We start from the raw sequence: 25,231 nt of genomic DNA on the forward strand, positions 1-25,231 counted from the left end.
TGCCAGCTGCTCCAGGTCTCTCGGGTCTGAAGGGTTCCTTCTCCCAGCTGCTGTTCTGAGATCTCTCCACAGCTGCTCTATGGGATTTAGATCTGGACTCATTGCTGGCCATTTCAGAACTCTCCATCTCATTGTTGTGCTCTGCCAAAAAGCTCTTTGTTAAGTCTCATCTGTCCACAGGACATTTTCTCAGAAGGCTTGTGGCTTCCTCAGGTCAGTTTTGGCAAACCTCAGTCTGGCTTTTTTATGTTTCTGTGTCAGCAGTGGGTCCCCCTGGGTCTCCTACCATCGCGTCCCTTGTCATTCAGATGGCCACAGATACTGTGAGCTGACACTGTTGCACCCTGTGCCTGCAGGTCAGGTTGAATTTGTTTGGAAGTTGATTGAGATTTTTTTATCCATGATCTGAACAATCTTTGTTGCAATCTGTCATCTATTTTTCTCTTTCATCCATGTCCATGGAGATTAGCTACAGCGCCATGGGCTGTAAACTTCTTGACAATGTTGCACACAGTGGACACAGCAACAGCCAGATCTCTGGAGATGGACTTGTAGCCTTGAGATTTTTATGGACATTTAGATTTACCTCAATGGTAAAAAATTAAACGAATGTGTTTAATGTGTTGATTTCTTTATATTTCTTACTTTAGCTACATTCATCACCTAGCCAAGAACCCTCTGCCATTTCCAGACCCACTAAAGCACTTTAGACATATATGCAATATCTAGTACCCTACTGGTAATGGCACTGGAAATCACTGCATGTGTGTAGGTGTGTATATAAAAAGCGGATTAATATTCTAGTGTAAAACGACAGCTGAAATCAGAAGTCATTTGGAATAAATTGGTGCCATTACAGTCGAAGGGACGTCTGTATATATGTATATGTGTGTGTAAAACACAAAGGAGTTCAATATTTATCACTCAATTCTCCTCATGAATATAGGAACAAGCAATAAACAGTCATGTCAGACCTGTTACTGTGTCAGCCTGCAGGGGTTTGTAAGAGCAAGTGTGTTAACAAAAAGCTTGTGTGAGTGCACATATTTAAGGCTGTGGTGCACCAATCTAAGCACAGCACAGTGCACTCTGCTACGAACAACATCAAATGAGTTGTTTATGAAAAAGCTTTTATCCTGCTGTAGCTCTAATAAACGTGAATGTCTGGTTTGTGAAAGTGTGTGTGCCATCCATGTCTTTTAATGCGCATCTTTTGACTGTGCTTTTCCTGCTCTATCCATTTGCTCAAGGCCTCAGCTAGCAACATGAAAAATGGATTGCAATATTAGAAAAAATTGTATTTTCTTTATGTCTGGGCTGCTGGGAGATTTCCCACCTGATAAAGGCCATGATCGAGCAGGATGATCTCTGTCTTCTTGCTCTGGGGACACTTTCTGACTAAAACGTTGCCTGGGTGCGGGTCACAGTGAACAAAGCCATGGACGAAGATCATTTCACTATACAGCTTACCCAGGTTCTCTGAAATCTGTTTGGAATACAATGAAGAACTGCATGTTTAAAGCCAAACACATTTCACAACACTAATGGAAAAAAGGAAGAAAAAACAAACACTGAGGAAATGACACTGAGAAGACAAGAGAGCTTAAAAATCTAAATACATCACCACCTGTTTAGAGGCTGCTATGGTGTCCCCTTTGGTAATTGCGCCAATATTGGTTTATCATTATGATTATTATCAATGATGCCTTTGTGCTGTGAGGAAATATTGGTGATATATTTTATACTTATATTCAACACCATAGATGGAAACATCGTGAAGAAAGATAAGGCTGTTAGCTGGCTGTAAAATACTTTACTCCCTAATTTTATGACAACAAATCCCAGTCACTTGTTGTCATTCAGTGATATAACAGAGGCATCATGAATGAGCAGAGTCATTAAAGTTGTGCGCTTCACTTCATAGTTTCACTTTGTGCTCAACAGTTTTACTGTGACCATACAGTACTTTGGTTGGCAGAATCAATTAAAAAATTCTATGTACTTTCATGTCATACACTAATAACATTTCTGTCCATTTAACAGAGGAATACTTTTGATGGTATTTCTAACAGGGGTCAGCAGGGGTCAAATCTGGATTTGTGAGGTGGAGGAACCCTTGTCGAGTAAGCCTAATATCTGTTGCCTTATACATTATTTACTCCAGTGAATAGATCAGCTCCATATGTGCAATAATGCTACAAATATTTGCATTTAAAGTTCCCATGGCATGCTCATTTTGCTCATTTCCAGCCATTTAATGTTTAATCTTGTGTACCTCTAGATAAGCTTTGCACCCATCGTAACTCTAAATAGTCTGTAATTATTTCAGAATGATAAAACCCAATATCACAAGCAGAGCCTCCTCCTGAAAACCAGAGGATAGTTCGTGAACACACACAACTCCTGTTGCCAGTTGGGAAGCTACAACAACACGTAAAAAAAACTTTGACAAATAAGCTGCATTTTTGACAATAACAATACCTCAAATCCTACCTGACATGTTGGAGCCAAAATATGAAAGTGGACAGCATGACAAACTGCAAAGCATTAATTAATTTGACTTCCTACTCCACAGATAGGTAAACAACGGTATATGTACCAATGAAAAGAGACGTGTAACACAAACTTCTCCAGTTTTACAACAATTCTCTCTAACATTACACAAACAAGGCATTAACAGACATGCAATGTGTGTTTTTTTAAACTTACTGTTAAGTCCCACCGAGTAGTGGAAGCTTCAAGGTCAGTAAATCCAATCAGTGATCGCTGTGTCTTCCCCCAAAAATCCCCCATGTTACATGCGGCCACATACAGTCCCAAAATAGTGAAATTAATTCCAACAAGTACCATAGCACCAAAAATAACATCATGGATTGTTAGAATCCTCTCATTAACCAGCAACACATCACATGCAGCAGACACACTGGCCTCAAGCAGTCAAAACAAACAGGTACTGTGCTCCGGGGAAATCCAGCGTTGATGAGCTGATCATTCAGCACCACGGGGGGCTTCACTGGTGGCTACTTGTAGGTTAGACCTGGTCAGGCAAAACGCCAGGTCCCTGTACAGGAACATTCCCAAACATGAACAGCAGATGCCAATGAAGCCCTCAAAACAATGTGTTTTTGGCCCTGGAGAGTGCTAAACAAAGGAGACTACTAAAGAGATACACCAGAGACAGAGGCTGAAAGGGTTAAATACCCTGTTCTTTGTGGTCTGCCAGGTTCTCTGTAATTGGATGCATTGAGGTGTCATCACAGAGCACCGTGCCCAAGTTAAACTTTCTTTAACTTCACGACACATGTGAGATACAGTATCTGCGCTGTGCCGAGTTGTATGTTCTTGCACTGCGCCACACATAGAGATGAATGGGTTTGATAGCGGGGCACAGCACCCACCGCATCCTGTCTGAAAAATAGGCTCAAAGCTGCAGACACCACTGCTCATATAGCTGTATAACGTGCCGCACCGTCAACTAGTGTTCATAGTTCAGCTCTGTGGATCGCACAGGCTGACCTGCCTTTGCCCTGTCTAGCGTGTGTCTAGCGTGGGTTACATATAGCTTATAGATGTGCATTAACACTCAATCATGGAAATCTCTGTTTCTTGCTCTGTTCATTTTCAAACCAGGGTCAAGTTTAAAGAACCTCACTACATATTTTTAGTTATACTGTTTCAGTCTATTTTTTAATCTTTTGCTGGATTTCATGTTTTGTTGGAAGATTTCCATCTAGTAACATCTGGTAGGTCTACCAGTGTGCAAAAGGTTCAATAACAGTTTGAGGGGAGGGGGTGAGGGAATGGTGGATCGAAACATTTTGTAACGTCATCCATAAATTTAAAGATATTCTCACATTACTGTCTGAAGAAGCATCACATAGCTACAATACCCACTAGTGGATCAAAACCACCTTATAGTGCACAGATTCGCGTTACCTGCTCTCAGAGATGCCTGCAAGATGGTTATCAGGGAATGTGCAGCCTATGTATTATTTATCATGGCTCTTAAGCTGCACAGCTCTCTGAACACACATTTAAACAGTTAAAATGTATGATTCAGGTTATTTGAATGCAGTATTTGGCTGTCTGAGTAATATGAGCTAAAGATTTTGATGCTGAATTAGGAGGAAATCCTGGAGGAACTGGAGAGGACCTTGATGGAATCAATCAGGATCTCGCTCAAGACTGATGATTACTTAATCCCAGGTAAAGAGAACATAAAATCATTTGTTATATATAGGAAATTTTGAAAATATTATTGAAATCATAAAATTTCCAACAGTGTAACTACATCCTGGGTAGTGGGCTACCATATGCCAAAAAATCTGCTAGTACTAATTTATGAAAAATGTTCCCACCCCTAGATAGAACACAATTAATAACTGTATCAAAAGGTGTGTTTCTGTAGGCCCTGTAGCTCTGAGTCTTGATTCATTAGAAAAGGTTTTGGAGGTTGTTATGGTGTATGTTGTGCTTTGAAACTTGACCCAGATCCAGGTTCTCATCTCTTGTCCATGAGTGACTCATTTCAGTAGTCCACTTATCGCCAGATTGGTCTGGTGCAGTGTGCAATGTGTGAGTCAACATGACTCTTTTAGTTCGTGCCACTAAGATGTCTAGGCCAGATGGGAGAATCCTCAGAAGGTGATGAAGAATAACAGGGCAAAGGGAGGGTGGTACTGGACCCGATACCCGACATTGGTATCAGTACTGGTGCGTCCCTACTTTTTATGTTACTAAAGTCATATACTTCCAAAAATGTCCTACACAGTAACTGCTGTACACATTATTAGTTGTTGGTATTATTTTATGATTTCACCTGGTTAACCCATCATATTATGAAAGGTTATGGTATGTTTTAATAAATAATCTGCTGTTTTGAGATATCAATGACAGTGACTTGTGTTAAAACTAAATCAGGTGTTACATAAAACAGCATCTTTTGATTTCCTGACATTGACCAGTGTGGAAAGTGAGGTGGGGTAATATGACTTTCAGCAGAGTGTTGTGCTGACAGGCTGTTGTTTTCCTAATTATCAGCTGGTAAAGATGATAACAGGGGCATTGATGAGCCTTAATTGACCATATGGTTGGTTGTTTGTCTAGCTGGAGTTTGGCCAGAGAATGTACTCACAAACATTAACACACATTGATGTAATATGTACTGCACAGGAGCATAATAATCTCTCTCTCACTCACACACACACACACACACACACACAGCCAGCACAGTGTATAATTTGTAGTGGTTCTATTTTCAAAACCAGTCCATCAGTGTGCATTTCTAGACATTTTTGGCATTATGCTGTACTCTCAAATTATCCTTGATGGTAGAGTGGCTAGACAGAAGCCACTTAGAGTAAAGGAAATATGACAGCTGCTAGGAGCTAATCAAACAGGATTTAGGGAACTCTGACAACATGAGGAAAAAGGCTCTCTGGTCTATCGAGACAAAAACTGAACTCTCTGGGCAGAATTCCAAGTACTATGTCTGATGATCAGGCACTGCTCATCGCTAATACCATCATTACAGTGAAGCATTTTGGTGACTAGGGGTTGCATTATGTACACAAGTACACATGTACATGCTGGCCATACCATAGTCATTTAGGCAACATTCGACTCACCAAAATGCTTGCTTAGTATTTTGTTATAACAAGAAGCCACTTTCATTATAACAAGATACTTTTCTCGTTTTTATGATATATGCTCACATTAAAACACAATTTTTCCTCATTATTACAACACTGGATTTTCTCCTTATAACAACACATGGTACTGTTTTTTCTTGTAATAACATGAGCCCTGCACGGCTTGGAGTGAGTGCAGTGCACAGTCATTTTGAGCAGTATGCTCATTCGGTGTTGGATGTTTTCCATCTAGTAACATCTGATAGGTCTACCAGTGCGCAAAAGTCAGAAGGTTCAATAACAGTTTGAGGGGAGGGGGTGAGGGAATGGTGGATCGAAACATTTTGTAACATCATCCATAAATTTAACGATATTCTCACATTACTGTCTGAAGAAGCATCACATAGCTACAATACCCACTAGTGGATCAAAACCACCTCATGACAGCAGTGCACAGATTGACATTACCTGCTCTCAGAAATGCCTCCAAGATGTTGATCAGGGAACGTGCAGCCTATGTATTATTTATCATGGCTCATAAGCTGCTTTTGTATGATGTTTTGTGTGCCTGTGTGTAAACTAATTATTGTATGCGGATTTCAGTGATTCTCAACAACTGTGCACCTCCACTCTGCAGCAAAGTAAAAAAAATATTCATATTCGAACACAAAAGACATCTCTCTCCAACTGCACTGAGGTGAAAACAAGCTACAACATAAGCTTCATCAGACGAGGCGGGCTCTGTGCTGCACAAACTGCTCTCTATGTGCAGCCAGCTGTGAAACCATCTCCAGCTTGCACTGATGAAAATTTGTCTATAGCTTGTTGTCTACCCCAATATTGTTGTAAAAGGCATGATATGTGTTTTAACAACATCTCACTTATGACTTATTGATTCAAGAACTTGGAATCTTTCCAACTTTACCAAAATCTTTGCAGTATCTGTTGTCATCACCCCTGCACCCCATGGGACAAGAGCCACCTTCCTGCTTATAGTGAGCCATGATTATCCCAGTCCCCAAAAAGCTAGGCTTTGATGGACTGAACTGCTATAGACCAGTTTCCCTCACCCCTATGGTGATGAAGAGTTCTGAGCAGTTGGTATTACAACATATTAAACTTTCTTCCTCCTCTTGACCCATATCAGTCTGTAAACCATGCCAACAGATCCACCGAAGACACCACTACCATTGCCATTCATACTGCACTGACTCACCTTGAACACCGGATAACTACGTGAGGATGCTTTTCATAGACTGTAGTTCAGCATTTAACACAATCATACCACACATCTTGTTTAATAAACTACACAACCTCGGCCTCTCCACCTCTATTTGCTTCTGGATACAAGACTCTTACAGGTCAACAACAGACTGCCAAACTTTGCATCCACTGGTCCTCCCCCATCACACTTAGTTCTGGCGCACCACAAGGCTGCGTGCTAAGCCCGATGCTATAGTCATTGTACACTCATGATTGCACACCTACCCATCACTCTATGATCTTCATTAAATTTGAGGATGACACCACTGTAGGGGGACTCATCTCTGGATATGAGTCAGCATGCAGGAATAAAATTCAAAGACTAACAGAGTGATGTTCAGCCTGTCATTAACATGACAAAAACCAAAGAATTCATTTTGGAAGGAAGCAGAGCATTGAACTGGACCCCATCTATGTAAATGGAGACTGTGTACAAAGGGTGCACACCTTTAATTCCCTAGGCACCTTTATCTCAGATTACCTTTCCTGGTCTGCTCATTCTGCTTCGATGGTTACGAAGGCTCAGCAGAGGCTTAATTTCCTGAAAATCCTAAGGAAAAATAACCTAGAAAAGAAACTGCTGGTGGCTTTCCATCATGCTGAGAGTATCCTGAAGTACAGCATTTCAGTGTGGTATTGAGGATGCAATGTCTCAGACAGGAAGGCTCTACAGCATATAATAAATACCACACAGAACATCACTGGCTGCTCCTTGCCTTCACTGGCAGACATTGCAAGTTCCCACTACCTTTGTAGAGCTATTAGCATTATAAAAGACCCCACTCACCCTCAATACCATCTCTTTGAACTGTTACCCTCTGGCAGGCAGTACAGGCCTGTTAAATAACACATCTCCAGACTCAAGGACAGTTTTTTCCCCAAGGCCAGACATACTCTAAAGTCAACCATGTAATGAGAGACTTATTTTCTAATCTGTATTTCATAAATAGGTATATATTATAGTATACATATTACTTGTAATCTAAATCCATAGTCTGTTGTATACTGTACATTGCCCTACATATCTTACTGTAAATATCAATTATACATACTGTATCTATCGGTAAATTCTGTACAAATTTACTGTACCTACTGTAGATAATGCGCACTCTGCACTGCTGTTATTGCACTTCTGGTTAGATGCTAAACTGTATTTCATTGCCTTGTACTTGTACATGTGTAATGACAATAGAGCTGAATCTAATCTAATATTTTTTTAAATTTTTTTTAATTATTTATTTTAGACAGTACCTGTTTTCCTTTATTATTTTTGCTGTTGCTTACAAAGACAATAAAGGCTTTCTCTTCTATTCTATTCTAACAGATTCAACAGATTTTGTTATGTTACATAAATAGTTATTCTCCGCTCAGGACTCCAAAACAATAAAGAAAAACAAGAAAGAAAAAGATACACATTGCAGTAAAACCCTCCCCCGTGGACTTTTAAACATGTTGGATTAAAATGTCACCTTTGACATGATTAAAATTGTAAACCTAAATAAGAAGTAAATAATTCATTCATCAGAGCTGATCCTCAGTAAATCAATCACTTCATGCTCTTATTTGATAGTATATCACATCTACTCCAAGAAGCTAAAAACTATCACTGTCCCTCACATGCACACTCTCTTCCCCTTTCACACAAACACACGTTTTGGTTATTTAAAAGCTGTGTGCCGTGAGAACAGAAGGGCATAAAAAAATAAAGAGATGAAACAGTAGAGATTACACATAAGGTTACACATAAGGACAGTGAGCGCACAGTGGAAAAAGCTTGTTCTCTTATGATGGATCTACACAGGACATTTTTCAGCCACGTCTATCAAATGTCCAGCTACATCTGATGGACCAGATATGCTCCTATTTCAGTTAATCTAGCTGTCTACTCAGGCTGTGTAACAGTTTGCATTTCACTCGAACTATATGCATCTAAATGAGAAACAAAGCATTTTTTACACTTCAAGTTATGTTTCTCTTGTTCTACAAGTGTCAGTACTATGACTGTGTGTGTGATCTACACCTAGTACTGTGTCTGGTCACTACAATTCATTCTGCTGTGTGTATAACTTAGCTTCTGTAACATACAAACACACACACTGCTTTACAGGGAGCAGGCAGAGCAGCAGGCTGTACCTCATTGACACTGATGCTGTGTTTCTTCATATAGTCTCTGTCATTGACCTGCCCCCCATCAACAAACTCCATGGTCAGGATCCTCTTTGTGGACAGGTCCCAGTGGATCATGGGAATCTGTGGAGAGAAAGGATTATAAAAGGTGAGGAGGAGACCAAAACGGAGTGCCGTTTTGCTCATTTTTATTACATTTTTGGCTGACAATGTGTTGGAATCCACCACTTTTTCACTACAATTCATTCTCCTGTGAAGCTGCTAGGCGTGTGCGTTAGGTTATAATTTAGGTTACTGTTAAAACAGGACTGATTAAATTCACTGTCTAAGTTCAATCAAACCATTCAGCTTTTTAATTGCAAAGTGTAATATACAAAATGTTCAAGCAGCCTGACTCCTTCTCCTCCTCTCACCTCTGTCAAGTGAGGTTCAAACAGTCCTGGGTAAAACCTCTGATTAGATATTACCCATAACTCTCAGATTGTGTAATAGCCTGAGTGTGAATGTGTATGTGAATGTGTGAGTGTTTGTTTGTTGGCATGTGTATTATCATGCATTACATTGTTTTCTTTCTATATACAAAAGCTTTGCTGTATTTAGCCCTGAATTTTGTCTTCTTTTATGGCTGCACTATCATTATTTTTCATTGCGTCTCCATCAATAGGACATAAAGTCAACAGCATAACATTCAAATCACTTGTCTTTTTGAAAGCACAGTGTTTCACTTATTAAGAAAATACTATATATTAATAACAGCACATTTATATTGGTAGAAAACATCTGATCTGATTTCTACAAGGCCTTAAAAGTAAACATGCTCTTTGTGTTTATCACACAATGAATTAAATAAAAATAAAAAAATAAAAACATCAATTTTAAATAGTTAGTGTAAATTACTGATGGCTGCAAATATGGTTGTTATCGACCAATCCAATTTATAAAGCAAAGCTGTATGAATGGCACTTTTTAGGCAAAATATTCTAATACTGATGAAGGCAGAAGAAAATTTCATTAAGGTCATTAAATCTTAGAAATCTTAGAATAAATGATAAGAATAAATATATGTGCTGGAAATTAGATTTTTTTATTATTATTTTAAGTCTCCAATCAGGCTAAGTGGAGGCTTTTTGGATGCACTGGAAAGCATTTGGTCTAAGGTTTACAGTATGTATGGAACAGTGCATAAAAATACATGTAACTTATGTTAAACTGATAACATGGCATCCTATACAATTTAAAAAAAAAAGCAGAATAAAAAGAAAATGACAAAAAAAGCTGTTTTATCTCTATGTGTTTGAACATCGAACAAAGAAAGAGCTGAAAAAAGAAGTCTAATTCATATTCACCAGAGCTAATAAAAGTTCTCAAACAGACATATTAAGAAAAGGGACACCAGGAAATTAAATGATAATGGACATGAAACCCAACTCTGTCTAGTAAAGGAAATATGATTTGCGGCGCTCTGCTAACCCTGGTCTGGTCTTCAGGATGAGGCGACAGCCAGCACAGAGAGAGCTGCCATAAACAGTGGAAAAGTCTGACCTCTATTAACTGTACTGAGTACAATTTTAATCAGAGGCCTTAAATTGAAACAGACTGTCTCAGATTATTACCAGCTATTTACTAGTATGTGTGCACACATCGCACCAACAGAGGATCAAAAATGAAATCCTATTGTGAACTTCACAGCCCTGTTGTTATAAAAAATCAAGGTAGAAAAAAGTGGCACTGAATGTGTGTACCTTGAGAAAGGGGAAGTGGGCCAGCATGTTGGCCGTCCTCTCAGCATTGTGTCCCTCGTTAAGGAAGTCCAGCTCCAGCGGCATGTTCTTCTTGGCCTCTTCCACCAACCACATGAAGGAAAATTCTGGGAAGAGCCAATGGACCACCCTCACCAACACCTACAAATTACAAATCAGTCAGTTTCACTGTCAACTAAAATAAAACAGGCACATATGTTTACAGCAATATCCTGTCAATGGTTGACATTGTATGCCAGTATATTTTAGGAGAAGCACAGCTGATAAGATTCTGTACTGAGAGGTCATTAAATTCTTTATTCATGTTTCACTTCTGGGAAAAACTGCTATCAACAACAGCAAATCAAATGTGTTCCATCACCTGTGGAAGCGGCACCACACAGATTTTACACATCAATCAACAAAAGCCCCAGACAATGACACTGATATTGGATGATTCTGAAAAAGCCCCAATTATAAAACAAATCTCAACATTTTTAAAATTCAGATTTTATGCACATCTGTACATGGCAGCTACAGTATGGTTAAAAGATAGGTTCACAATTTTCCAAATCTGTCTTAGAAGTAAGGTGCCCATCTACAGGTTTCATCAAGTTAAATTTAAGACTTTTAAAGACCTGATCACCTGCATGGGCAATTTGAGACTACTCTTCATGCAATTTAAGATATATTTCACATCCATACTGGGAAAAAAGTACAAAGTATTCATCTTGACTAAGAGTAAACTACTTTGCAAGTCATTCTTGGGCAATTCTTTCAGCTGCAGTGTGTAAGTTCATCAGCAAGAAGGTTCCGGGTTCGAGCCCAGGCTGACCCGGGGCCTTTCTGTGTGGAGTATGCATGTTCTCCCTGTGCCTGCGTGGGTTCTCTCTGGGTACTCCGGCTTCCTCCCACAGTCCAAAGACATGCAGCTTATGTTGATTGCTGACTCTAAATTGCCCACAGGAGTCAGTGTGAATATGTGTGGTTGGTTGTTTACATGTCAGCAATGTGATAGACTGGTGACCTGGATGTACCCCATCTCTCGCCCAATTTCAGCTGGGATTGGCTCCAGCCCCCTTGCAACCATATTCAGGATAAGCGGTATAGATAATGCATGCATGAATGGTGTAAGTTCACAGGCCCTCAGTTTGGAATGTTGGTGTAGATTCAAATGCTGTCCACATGTGTTGTAGGACTTGGTACAGAGTGGCACACTCTGAGGCTATTTTGTTGCACATTGTGCATCAGGCTTCAAATTCACAGTGTTTAGCAGGTTTCATAAGAGCACTGAATGTTTTCAGACCAGGTCTCATTAAATCTGCACTTCCCCATATTAGGAAGATGAAAGCAACTGTTAGGGTGATTTTCAGGAACAACCACTTATGGAAGACATGCTCTGCTATCTCATGCAACACAATGTGTTAGCTGATACATTTTGACCAGACTGCAAAGTTTGGCAGTGTTCTGGTTGCAAGTTGGATTGGTTTTGTACATGCATTACAACATGATAAATGGGCACTGATGAGAGAAAGAACTGCGACATGGAACAAAGCATGACTAACATCAACTTAACATTAAAATAATCCACCTAAACATGATCAATAACTTTTAAGACCCATCTAAGTTGTACTTAAGACTTTTTAAGGACCTGAACAAACCTTGATAAAGCACCCCTAATGTAAGCAAGGAGAGACAAAATCCACAGTCAACAGACAGGCTGCTAAAGCCTCACTGCAAGTTTAGATAAACTTTTGGATATATTTATATATATTTTTTTCTTGGAATGAGGACAGAGGACTATATCCCCCATCACTTACAATGTAGAATGGTCACTATGAAAAAAGGAATGATTACAGTAAACAAAAAGCAGTTGCTGAAGTGCTAGTGAACTGTTACAAAACTGTTTTTCTGTTACTTGCATAACTACAGTGATTTTGGAGTTGCAGCACTGCCAAAACAGGGGTGACCTACACTGAACACCATGCTCAGACACTTCAGGCTGAGGACTGAACGTGCTGCTAATTTGCCAACATGCTGCTCAAGCGATGTCCCCTGTGTAAACATAGTGAAGCATGTTTTGTGGACTAAAAACAGGACTATTAATGTGAGATTAACTTTGGACATTTTAGCCCACCAAGATGTCTATACTTTGTTTTTATGCCTTTATTTTTCTTTTCTTGTGCCTTTTGCCAGTTATGTGTTAGGTCGTTGACAGAGACAGAATAACATGCTTCATCTCTGAGCCACAGTAAACAAAACAGACACATACTCACCTCCATTACCACTATGTCCTTGGAACTTTGCCTCTGGACCTTGGGGTGTTGGACCTTGATGGCCACTGTCCTCCCATCATGCAGCACTGCCTTGTGGACTTGGGCTAAGGAGGCTGCACCCTGAGGATTTTCCTCAAACAAGATAAATAACTCTGACAACTGCAAAAGAGAGATGGAAATGGGAAAGGAAGGAGTGGGAGAAATCACAGGGTAAACAAGCTATAGAGAATGATAAAGAAGATGGAAACAAAAACGGTTTGAACGTGGGAGTGGGATAGGAGTGTGGTCATTAAGCTGATCATGTCCATTTACAAGCTATCACTGCATAAGGTGCAACTAAAGGAGACTACACAAACTACAGACAGATGTACAAGTGGGCATAAATATGAATAATTGTCAAAATTTGTGTTTTGGCAAAGTATGAATTTCTTATGTCATGGTAATAATGCACCAAATCAACTGAAACAACTGATATGCAGTGATGCTAAAGACCAGGGAGGTGGAGGACTGTAACAAAGGGGGTCCATAACTAGGACTGCCCCCTCAAAGATGACTACTCAGATTATTAGTCGAGAGACTCGTCAGTCAGCTGAGACTCCTCTAGTCAAACCTTTCTTTTTATTTTATTTCATTTTTTGTAAGTCAGTGTGCATTACAATAAAAGGTAGCCCAAGCCCCCATTATTTTGTTGTCTTCTTCTCCTCATTTGAGTGTGCCAAGCAGAAATTTGCTCAATGTTTCCTCCTCTGGTCGGGGGATTCCTACTTCAGTGGTGGCAAGGAACATTAAAAGTCAACTAGAATATGCCAGGAGAAATTTGGATAAGACTAGCGTTTTGGGAGACAGTTCTATGGACTGATGAAACCAAAACTATAACTGTTTGGACATATTGACCAGTGGTATGTCTGGTGTGCAAAAGGCCAGGCTTATGAACAGAATACCATCCCCACGGTCAAGCATGGAGGTGAGTCATTGATGATGGGGGGCTGTCTTTCTGCGGCAGGAACTGGCAAACTTGATCATGTGCCTGGCATCATCATGGAAAGAAAGAGTTTTTGAGTATGGAGGTCCTGCATTTCACACTTCTGAACCTCCGGCTGGAGGGTGGAGGTGTGAATAGTTCATGCTGGGGGTGGGTGGGATCTTTGAGGATGGAGGCAGCTTTCCTACAGACCCTGTGGTGGTAAATGCTCTGCAGAGAGGGCAGTGGAGTCCTGGTGATCTTCTCCACAGTCTTTACCACTCTCTGCAGGCGCTCGTGGTCCATAGCAGTAGTGCTGCCATATAAGACAGTGATGCAGCTGGTCAAGCTGCTGTCAATGATGAAGATCGGAAGTACAGCTGCCGTTGGGCCTTCTTGAGCAGCTGTGTGGTGTTAAGTGTCCAAGTGAGGTCCTCACTGATGAGGACGCCCAGATATTTGAAGCTGCTCACCCTCTCCACTTCAAGCCCCCAGATGAACAGTGGCTGATGAGATCTCCTCTCCTTCCTCATGTCCACTATCATCTCCTTTGTCTTGTCCGTGTTGAGGGTGAGATTATTGTCCTTGTACCATGTCACCAGACCAGCCACCTCCCTCCTGTAGGCTGCTTCGTCCCCGCCAGTGATGTGACCTATCACTGCGGTGTCGTCTGTAAACTTCAGGAAGATGTTGTCTTTGTGGGAGGCGACACAGTTGTGGGTGAACAGCATGTAGAGGATGGGACTGAGGACGCATCCTTGTGGGGTGCCAATGTTTGTGATGATGCTGGCTGAAGTCCTGTTGCCAATCCTGACTGTCTGGGGACTGCCAGTCAGAAAGTCGAGGAACCAGTTACAGAGGGTGGGGTGCAGACCCAGTGTGGACAGTTTGTGGGGGATAACTGTGTTGAAGGCGGAGCTGTAATCAATGAAGAGTATCCTGATGTAAGAGTCTCTATTTTCCAGGAGAAAAAGGGAATAGTGGAGGGCAGCCACGATAGCATCAGAGGTGGCCCTGTTGGGCCAGTAGGCATACCGCAAGGGGCCCAGGGTGTCCGATATACTGCTCTGCATGTGGGCCAGCACCACTCACTTAAAACACTTCATAAAGATTGGGGTGAGTGCCACCGGCCTGTAGTTGTTCAGGCAGGTGACCGGGTGCTTCTTGGGAAGGGGGACGATGGTTGTGGTCTTAAAACAGGTGGGAACGATGCTCTGGCTGAGGGAGAGGTTGAAGATGTTGGTGAGAACATCAGGCAGCTCACTGGCACATGCTCTGAGCACCTTCCCAGGGATGTTGTCCAGTCCCGCTGCTTTTGCGTGGGTTAATCTTTCTCAGGACTTTGAGTACCTGGCCTAGTGAGACAATTAGTGGGGTGGGGGGGTGATCCCAGGTGTGTGTGTGCCTCCTCTCTGTGCTGTAGCTGGAGGTCTCAAAGTGGGTGTAGAAGGTGTTGAGGACACCCTGCAGGCTGTCTGTGGAACTGATGATGCTGGTGGTGGTCCTGTAGTCTGTGATGTGCTGCAGGCCTTGCCACATCCGCCCAGAGTCAGCAGTAGCATAGAAACCCCTCGGATTCAAAAAAAAAGCTGTGATGGCTTTCCTCAGTCTGTACTTTGCAGCTTTGTACTCCATCTCATCGCCTGATCTGAATGCATGAGAGCGAGCACGCAGCATGGGGAACCTTCTGACTTGTAAGGTGGGCACAATGTTGTCGATACAGGTTCTAATGTACCCAGTCACAAATGGCTGCAGCTTTAAACACATCCCAGTCTGTCCAGGCAAAACAGTCTCGCAGGGTGCCCTCAGTCTCTGGGGTCCAGTGGTTTAACTTGCTTGGCGACAGGGTTTGTTTTTTTCAGTCTGTCTGTAGGCTGGGTACACGAACAAAGAAATATGGTCCGAGTGTCCAAAGTGGGGGCGGGGTGCAGCCCTGTATGCACCCCGTATGTTGCTGTAAACATGGTCCAGTGTATTCTTATCACGGGTGGGAATGGCTGCATGTTGGTAGTATTTGGAGAGTACAGTCCGTAGATTGCACTGGTTAAAGTCCCTGGCAATGAAAAAAGACAGCATCGGGGTGAGCTGTCTCTAGCGTGTTTATGGTGTCATGGAGTTTCCTAAGAGTGGCTGTGGGATTAGCTCTTGGGCTAACATACATGCTAGCCAGAAAATGTTGCTATGCTCTCTTGGCAGATAATAGGGCTGGCATTTCAGCACTTAAAACTCCATGTCTGGTGAGCAGTGTTTATGAACAGTCCGTATATCTCCACACCATGAGTTGCTGATAAACATGCACACACCTCCTCCTTTGGTCTTACCAGAGTCTGGCACCTATCTGTTTTACGTTAGCAGTATATGACATTTGTGCACTGCAGAAAGAGTGAAGAACACACACAAAAAAAGAAAAAGCCGGCATTCGAAAGCAGAATGATCAAACACATCTGCTGTAGAAGACTCCATGATGAGTTTCATTATTTTGTCACCTAAAGGCTTAAATGTAGATTTTGATCTAAAACCATTTTTGTAGTATTGTTAACATAAGGTATACTATTTATATTTTGGCCAAGCGTTGCCCAAGTTGATCTATAGATTAACAAGTTTTAAATATGATTTCTTTAATTTATTTCATATTTTTACCTATGTGGTTGTTTTTATACTGTATGTGTTTGATATTTTTGTGATTGTCTTCTATATTGTATTTGCCTTTTTGATTGTTCCTGCTATATTAATGTCATTTACTCCTTTGGTGGGGAGATTTCAAACAGCGTATTTTAATTCTGTCCTGACTGATTCCTTTTAGAAGCAGACTGTCTTCAAATTAGTCAGACTGAAAACAATTGAGTGGTGTTTTTGCAGGTGCACATAAAAAGTGGTGATCCAGAATGTTAACATTTATTGTATAGCACTCACAGAAACCCTGCTACACAACATATAATGCTACAGACTTGTGACTATGATCAAATTCAACTGAAACTCTGCTGATTCAGTTTAGGGTCACCAACTTTGACATAGAGTATCTTCAAAAGTTACTGACCTCAAGCCTGAAGAAAACAGCCATTGGTGAAATATCATTTTTTCTGGAACGACTTTCAAACTAATAATGTTATCAATGTGATACCAAATACTAGGTGTATGTTTTCAGGATCAAGGAATCCTATTATGAGGGTCAAATTCTCATGGGAATATTGCTTTTAAATGGAATGGCGTTATGGGGACAGTGATCTGTCTTGCAGAGGTTTACGCTCAGTCTTTGCTGTCTAGCTTTGTTCTATCATCTTTCAATTCCATTAGATCATACAAAAAATACTGAGCAATGATATGATAAGTCTTTCTTTAAAAAGAGGGAAGGACTATTGATGCTGCTGTGTCTTTATTCCTATTCTGAGCATTGGAGTGTTCAAGAAACAGCTGTCTCTTAGTTTGTTCCACTAACATATACAGTACATTGGTAACTGTAGAAGCAACTGCAGTGATCACAATAAAATCTTAGGATGAGTTACTGCATGTTAATTCAGGACAGAAGTAACTACAGAAAGCAGGCTGATGAGTTCTTTTTGTACTATAGGAGTAATTTCCCTCAACAAAATATTAAGTGAAGGAAATAGTAATCAACTTTGGAGCTGAAACAAACCCATGATAGTGATTATACCGCAAAACCACACCATTATAAAGCATGTGGGGAAAATACTCTGGATTCAAGTATTGATTGTAAGGACCATGTGCTGTTATTAAAAGAACTGCTTTAGTTATACCAGTCTAAAACATTGGTGGGGACTGTGTACAGTAAAATATACTCTGCCTGCCCACAAATCTATACCACAGCACTTAGCATTTAGCACCCAGTGTGCCCTCTGAGTGGAGGTAGTCCCTCATTAGCTTCCACTCATCTCTGTGGACACAGAGAACACACACACATTAATTAGTGAGTGGGTCTCAAGGTTAAAGAGGCTTCCCAAGAGACCTGGAGTCATTAGAACAGACTTATTGTATGCTTTGGAACCTGCACACCAGCCTGAGGCTGCCCTGCCACACAGATACAAACCTGTTAACTGAACAAGAAAAGGCAGCATGCAGAAATAAGAAGCTTGTAATCAGGCCCACACACTGTATCACAGTTATGTACTAAGTCACCTTTATGTGTATGGTGTTATTCTCAGCACCGACGAAGTTGTGCTAGGGTTTTCATCAGACAAACCTCTACCTCTGTCTGGCCAATTATTAACCACTAATGTAATGTACTACTCTTAGGAGAGATGCCAGTGAGGACACCAGTGATGACATCCAACTGTACTGTACCACACAAAGTGCCTATGATGAAAAGAATGGGCCAAAGTCAGCAGAGACAGAACTGCTACCATCACCACCAGTCTTGTAGGATAAGGATAAGGATAATCACCTTTATTGGCCAAGTATGTTACACACACAAGGAATTTGTTTCTGGCACAGAACCGAGGCAGCCATCTGTGGCGCCAACTCAACTAATGGCTCTAACCATCGGGGGCAACGGGAGGGTTCAGTGTCTTGCCCAAGAACACTTCGACACATGATTCGAACCTTCAACCTTCTGGTTGGGAGATGACTGCTCTACCCACCGCACTGTCACATTATATGAGGATACCAGACTCTGTGGGCTCAGTCCTACAGCTACTGGTGAGTCAAAACCTTTTTCCCTGCCAGACAAAGTAGATATAGGACCCGCAGACATCCTCATGTCAAACTTGCAGCATGCAGGGTCAGGCTACCAAGTTGAAAGAATGCCAGGTGGAAGGTACATCTTGTTTTCAAGCTTCAAAGGGTTCAAAGGTCTATTTAATTTTACTTACCGAGAGCACTGAAATGCAAATGGTGGGCAATTTCTGTAATTAATGCATGTTAATCAGTAATTGGCTAAGTGTTAACAACTTAAGATATACAATGACCTTTTTTGCAATTAAACCTTTATAACTACTGATGTGAGCTATGTTCGGCATAAAATTTGAGTAAATTAGGAATTTAAGGGACAGATCAAGTAAACAGCAAGTTGCTTAAATTATACTAAATTAAACAACATAAAATAACACCTTTATCTTCATAGTTTGGAGCTTCCACTACCATCTGTTGTAATGGTCCTACCCCGCTCCTCTTTTGTAAGGACTTCCTGTCCCTGGCTCACCCTGCCTACGAGGAGCTTTTGTTTCATCACTCTCATCAGCTTCACCTGCTCCTCCATTGCTTGCACCTGTTTTCACCCCTATTTAAGCAGCCCTCTCCCACCAGTAACCTGCCAGATTGTTCTTTGCTTTAGCCTAGACTCTCCAGCTGTGTTTTGCCTGATATTCTGAGATCCGACACCTTGCCTGTACTTACTGATAACGATTATAGCCTTGCCTGCCCTGTTATATGGACTGCTCTCTTGTTGCTGACTGCCCCGCCTGGACGCCTGACCTGAGTATCTGCCTTGCCCTATTGTTGCCAGCTTTGCCTGCTCTCTGTACTCCAGCTCTGCTGCACAGACTAGTTTTACATTGTTACTCCCCGGGACTGGCTCTTTAATTGGGTCCCTACCTCCACCCCTACGAAGGCTGCTCACGCTGCCTTCCCTGACATCTGTCACTTTTCACCAAACGACTAGACAAAATCCCACGTGTTCAACATGGCAAATACTGCTGTGCAACCTCTAGGCTTCATTGGAGAACAGACATTAGATCAGGCAAAATGTGTTGCAACTAAAACAAAGTATCTAATTTTTTCTTCACCAAAAGGCCTGTAGTCTTCAACAGTAAATAACCAGTAAAAAACATATAAACTCAAAGGAGGGTTGTGTGAGTTAAACAGTTCATTATTTTGTGTTAATTAGAGTACTGCTTGTTTTAAATGTTAGCAGAGCAGCTACAATGCTGCTCACTGCAGTGTGACACATGCAAGCAAGCAGGTCTGTTTGACCCAAGTTCAACAATTTAAAGGCAATGCTACCAAGTACTAACTGAGTGTATGTAAACTTCTGACCGACTGGGAATGTGATGAAAGAAATAAAAGCTGTAATAAATCTTTTTCTCTATTGTTATTCTGACATTTCATTCTTAAAATAAGGTAGTGATCGTAACTGACCGAAGACAGTGAAGGTTTATAGGATTAAATGTCAGGAGTTGTGAAAAACTGAGCTTAAATGTATTTGGCTAAGGTGTATGGAAACGTCTGACTTCAACTGTAGCTACACTGGATGGCGACCAGACAACAATTTCCACAACTTTATGCTGCAGTGCTGTCTTCAATAGGTCAGTGCTCTTTCAGTATGGTATACGTAATAACTCTTGCAATGCCACAGCTAATGCAACATAATATCCTTTACCAAAAATATGGCAGGCATATCATAATATAAGACAAAGGCCTTGTACAGTATTGGCTTCACTCATCTTCATCTACTACAGTATAATATTTAGCATTCTTAACATGTGCTGGTTTTGGCTGAGAGAAGGACTGGACACTCCACACTGTACTGCGGAAAGAATCTCCTTGCTGTTTGCACCTAGTGAAACATAAGAAAAGGCTAATTTGAACATGATGTTGGCCCATGTAGAGGCTGAAGATGAGCTCTGTAGAAAATGTCTTTGGATGATAAATTATGCAAGCAGCACGAGATCCTGTGTAAGAACAGCTGAGTTACTCATTATGCAAATATGCTAAATGGAATGAAATTGTCTACACCCACCAGTGTCTTCCCACTACGACGATTAGCATCCAGTGGGATCTGACATGCAAAGAGTGCTTTCATGGGTTAAGGAGACGTGTAATTTCTCAGCTGGGCCTGTCACTTTAAGCAGCAGCAAGAGTCTGAGAAATCCCACTGAAATTTAAACATAATTTAACAAATTTTAAAATTTGAATAATTTTTGGATTATGTTAAAAACAGAATGTTCGTACTAATTTTGTCATGTTTGTAGTGTTTGCCGTTCTAGTTGTGTGACCAGTGCCTGGCCTCTAGTCTCCGGTTCCAACACTCTCCCAACACCCAGTCACTACTTATGATAATCTCAGCTGTGGAGTTAATAAACATGGTAAAGTATGCATGTGGGCCCCGCTCCCAGAGGGGAGACCCGCAGTGACATACGCTACCTGAAATGAGTTATGGCATAAATAAAATGGTCCCTCAAGTCTCACAGTTGGATGGAAACACATTGGTGTCTGTGTTGGCGTGGCAAGGTGGCCATTTTGCCTGCTGGCAGCTGGCCACAGCCCCAGCTGGATACATCATTACAGCACAGAAGAAAATAAATGAGAGAGAGTGCTCCACTCAGAAGAGGAAATCAAATTCTGAACTCTAAAAACTCCAACATCCCTGCCCAGATGTCTTGGTGTAAAGTTCAGGATCTGGTACTAAAGGAAGAATCTGTGTATATAAACATTGTAAATTCTGAAACAGTAACTGCAGAGTGAACAGGCCTATACTAGAAAGTGAAGTTTGCTCCTAAATTGTCCTATTTTTATGTACAATCTTTTAATCCTTGTTTTGCAATTCTCTGTTCCTCCCTCATACTCACTACTCTGCAGTTCTTTGTACTAGCACCTGGGTCAGCAATCTTGTGTCCTACCCCTAGTCCTCCCTCACCCTCCTGGCGAGGGGGGCAAACCCTAACAGTTTCACACCCCTGGCAGAAATACCCTTTACATCCACTAATGCCATTTTGCTATATTCCAGTTTTTGTTAGGCTACCATTAACACTTCCTGCACAAATGGTTCATATGAGGTGGTGATGGAATTGCTGCTTCTGTATAATGCACAATGTGAGCAAAAGCATAGTTTGATCCTATTCTCACACCCTAACTTTTTCTTTAGTTTATTTTTTTATTTAATGCACTGTGCTACCTTATGCTTTCAGTGTGTTTTTAGTTTTTTTATTTGTTGTATAAAGCATCTTTGAATACACAACGTTGCACAAAATTCCAACTGAAAACATCATTTATCAAGATCTGACCATGTTATTATAGGTAGTTTTATTTTGTAGTATTGAACTGAAGATTTTCAAATATGCTTTATGCTGTGTCATTTCAACAGAATGGTTTGATGGCATGTTAAGATCTGACACTATTTAGGTAGCCTTCAATGATTAAAAAAGTATATAAAAAATGGCTCAAATATGTCCACAAGGAACAATTTGTTGGCTGCACTCTTAGCTTAAAGGTTTATTTCATCAACATATCACTGTTTGGAGACAACTTGACTATACACTGACATTATTTCCATTTATCCCATGGCTTGGGACAACAGTGTCATCAGGTAAGTGATATACTTCTAACCAGAGGCCAGCTGGTTTCTGCTGTTACTAGACTAGTACTTCTCCTATTTGTAACTGCTTTACTAAGACTGTGCCAACACAAAGATTTGGGTACAAGTTTGTAAAAAATATGCCAACATGAGGACTGAATTTAAAAAAATGCCAATGTCATTCTTATTAAATAAAATAAGAATAATATTTTAAGCAGGATAGTCCAGTCTGACCCGTGTGCTTACAAAACATAGCACCATCAATGGAAAGGTTCAATGTCATGTTTTATTTTTTTGTCTGTTTCTCAGAACGTACTGCCACTTCCTGAATCTCTATGTCCACCACTGTCTTGACAAGACATCAAGTACCCATGATGCACTCAGGCCTTCTTCTGTTATGACTCAGCCTCAACTACATTATGTTAACTATTCAGCCTGGAAACAGATTCCGTTCAGTAAAACGACATATTGTGCATGCTGGCCTTTCAGCAGTTTCACTGTAGAGGGGAAATGACAGCCAGAAGCAAGGCAATGCTATCCAAACCCATACAGAGTGAGAATGCATATGTCATCACAAACGACACTGAAAATGGCACAGCACCACACACGACTCGCTACTTGTGTGTGAGAAAACTCCAGCAGACATGAGAATGCTAAAAACTAAGCACGTGTAGTTGAACGGAAATGATGCTGAGGCTGCTCCTGTGAGTGACTGATGAGCTGCCTGGCATTGCTCATCAGAGTCACTTCTTCTCTCCTGCTCTCCAAAAGGATGCAGGGCTGATTCCTTCTGCTGCCCTCTTTGTTGACAGAGCAGCTATATTATCATCTTTTCAAGGATAATCATGTTCCACAGAGACACAGGAAGATGTCAAACTGAATGCACACCTTAATTAAAAACATGAATGAAAAAGAAGCAAAGATTCTATAGTAATATCTCCAAATTTCATGGCAGCAATTTGAGTTGACTGTGACAGCAGCTTCTGTTCATCTTAATCACACATTTCACTGGTTTCTAATTGTTTTACTGGACATAAAAAATATTTAGCAAACGTCTCAAATAATGTCGTTCTATTAATTTCTAACCTTTCCTAAGAACTGTTTCTGTGTTCCACATTTCAGTATGTTTTTTCTATCCATTTAACCATTGTAAGGATCCCCCCAGTTACACTGTAGCCAAGGCTTATCTGGATGATAGTGAAAACTGTCAAATATTCCTACAGTATTTACTGTGGGACTTATTTTTTTTAAATAACTGAGTGCCATGGTTAAATGGCAGGGGTTTTTTCTTTCATATCATGAAGCAGCTATTTTATATATCACTTTCTGTCACTAAATCCCATAAAAAGATGCAAACCAACAATGAATTGATGCTACTAACAAGTAAACAGTCTTATACTTGTACAGTGCTTTTCTATGCATTGCAGCACACTCAAAGCGCTTTCACACTATTTGGCTATTCACCCATTCGCACTCCCAAATTCACACACCGGTGTCATCACCAGGAGCGACTGGGGGCCTTACTCAAGGACACTTCGACATGTGGACTGGAATAAGCTAGGAATTGAACCGCTAATTTTAGGAGACAACCCACTCTACCAACTGAGCCACAGCCACCGGTTTATAGTGCCTGGGTGGCCTTGCTGGCCCTGCAGCCCCCATGACCCGATCTTGGATAAGATGGCAGTAAATGGATGCATGGGTGCTGTGTATATTCCTGCTTCCCGGAAAAGTCTAACCTCAACATCCGATAACACACACAAACCTCTTTTTGGTTGATTCCTGCATCAGAACTTTCATTGGTTCAAAGCCTCGGTCATAAATGAATTGAATCAGACTCCAGGATCTGTACAAACGGTGACTGAAATCTCAAACAACATATTTCTGATATAAATACCAGCTCTTCATGTACTGGAATGTTTTGGTGAATTTCATTTTTGTTATGTAGTTTTCCCAAGATGGGTATCAGTTAAAACTGTCAATTTATCCATCTGCATCATTCAAATACCAAATTTTAGTAATATTAAGATACACTACATTGTTTGATGTTTGTCTGTAATTGTAAAAGTCCTTTTTTGTGAATATATCTGTTTGGCGATACAAAAATGCAAGACATGTCCAATTTTGATTCTAGGGTTCTCCTCATGTTACGGTGTGTACAGGTACTGATGGACCCCAATATGCAGACTCCAGCCACAGGAGTTGAACAAAAGAGAGTTTATTAACTAAAGAAAGAATGGTTACCAAGTAGAAGATAGAGGGGAACAGAGGCAGAGAGGGAAATAGATAAGACTGAGGCTGAGCAGGTTTAGGACTGGACAGGCAGGCTCTGTTGGCTAATAGGTAGTGTGGGATGTAAGAGGAGAACCAGGGCACTGTAGTAACCGGGAGGAGAAGAGTGGATGAAGGCGGAGGAGCAGGGAGCAGTAGCAGCCAGGGGGAGAGGAGTACACACTGGAACTGACCCAACCATACTGGTAAGTGGCATAACAGCAGGACATTTATTGCTGATGACTTGGCCACACAGGAGACTAGTATAATAGCTGAATGTACTGGTAAGCAGCGAGCAGCAGGGTGGGGAGTTGCAGAAAACTTTCCCATGCAGGTGATCAGGATAGCAGTTGAGCCTTCCTGGTAGCAGCCTGCAGCAGGTGACAGTGTTTCAGGTAACAGATAGGGCAGCAGGTCAATACGCCACACTGGAGAACAGGATGGTTAGACAGGATGGTTAGATCAAGAACTAGAGTTGTCAAGAAAACGTTGGGTGGCTCACGAGACAAACTAGTGACGAGGTCATCAAGAGAGTAGCAGACACAAAACAACCACAAAGCAACAAAATGCACTGTGCAAACTGAAAGTGGAAATACTGGGAGACGTAGGACTAGTCGGAAAATGAACTCAGAGTGTGTAGACGTGATAGCTTCAGTGAACCAGCAGAGAAACAAGCGGAAAACAGGGTGTGTATATATGTCTATATATATATATATATA

General features: G+C 41.1%; 1 protein-coding gene across 2 annotated transcripts in view; it reads right to left on the minus strand.

The window, feature by feature from the left end:
* The window catches only part of adck1 (aarF domain containing kinase 1), an 89,484-nt gene that overhangs the window by 22,381 nt on the left and 41,872 nt on the right, over positions 1 to 25,231 (minus strand). For both annotated transcript variants that reach the window (XM_020615725.1, XM_020615726.1), the window contains exons 5-8: positions 13,036 to 13,194; positions 10,763 to 10,921; positions 9,027 to 9,143; positions 1,337 to 1,486 (exon numbers count right to left, since the gene is read on the minus strand). In XM_020615725.1, coding sequence (XP_020471381.1) covers positions 1,337 to 1,486; positions 9,027 to 9,143; positions 10,763 to 10,921; positions 13,036 to 13,194 — 585 coding nt within the window. The remainder of the gene's footprint in view (positions 1 to 1,336; positions 1,487 to 9,026; positions 9,144 to 10,762; positions 10,922 to 13,035; positions 13,195 to 25,231) is intronic.

The sequence above is a fragment of the Monopterus albus genome, unplaced genomic scaffold, assembly GCF_001952655.1.
Source record: "Monopterus albus unplaced genomic scaffold, M_albus_1.0 scaffold169.1, whole genome shotgun sequence".
Lineage (NCBI taxonomy): Eukaryota > Metazoa > Chordata > Actinopteri > Synbranchiformes > Synbranchidae > Monopterus > Monopterus albus.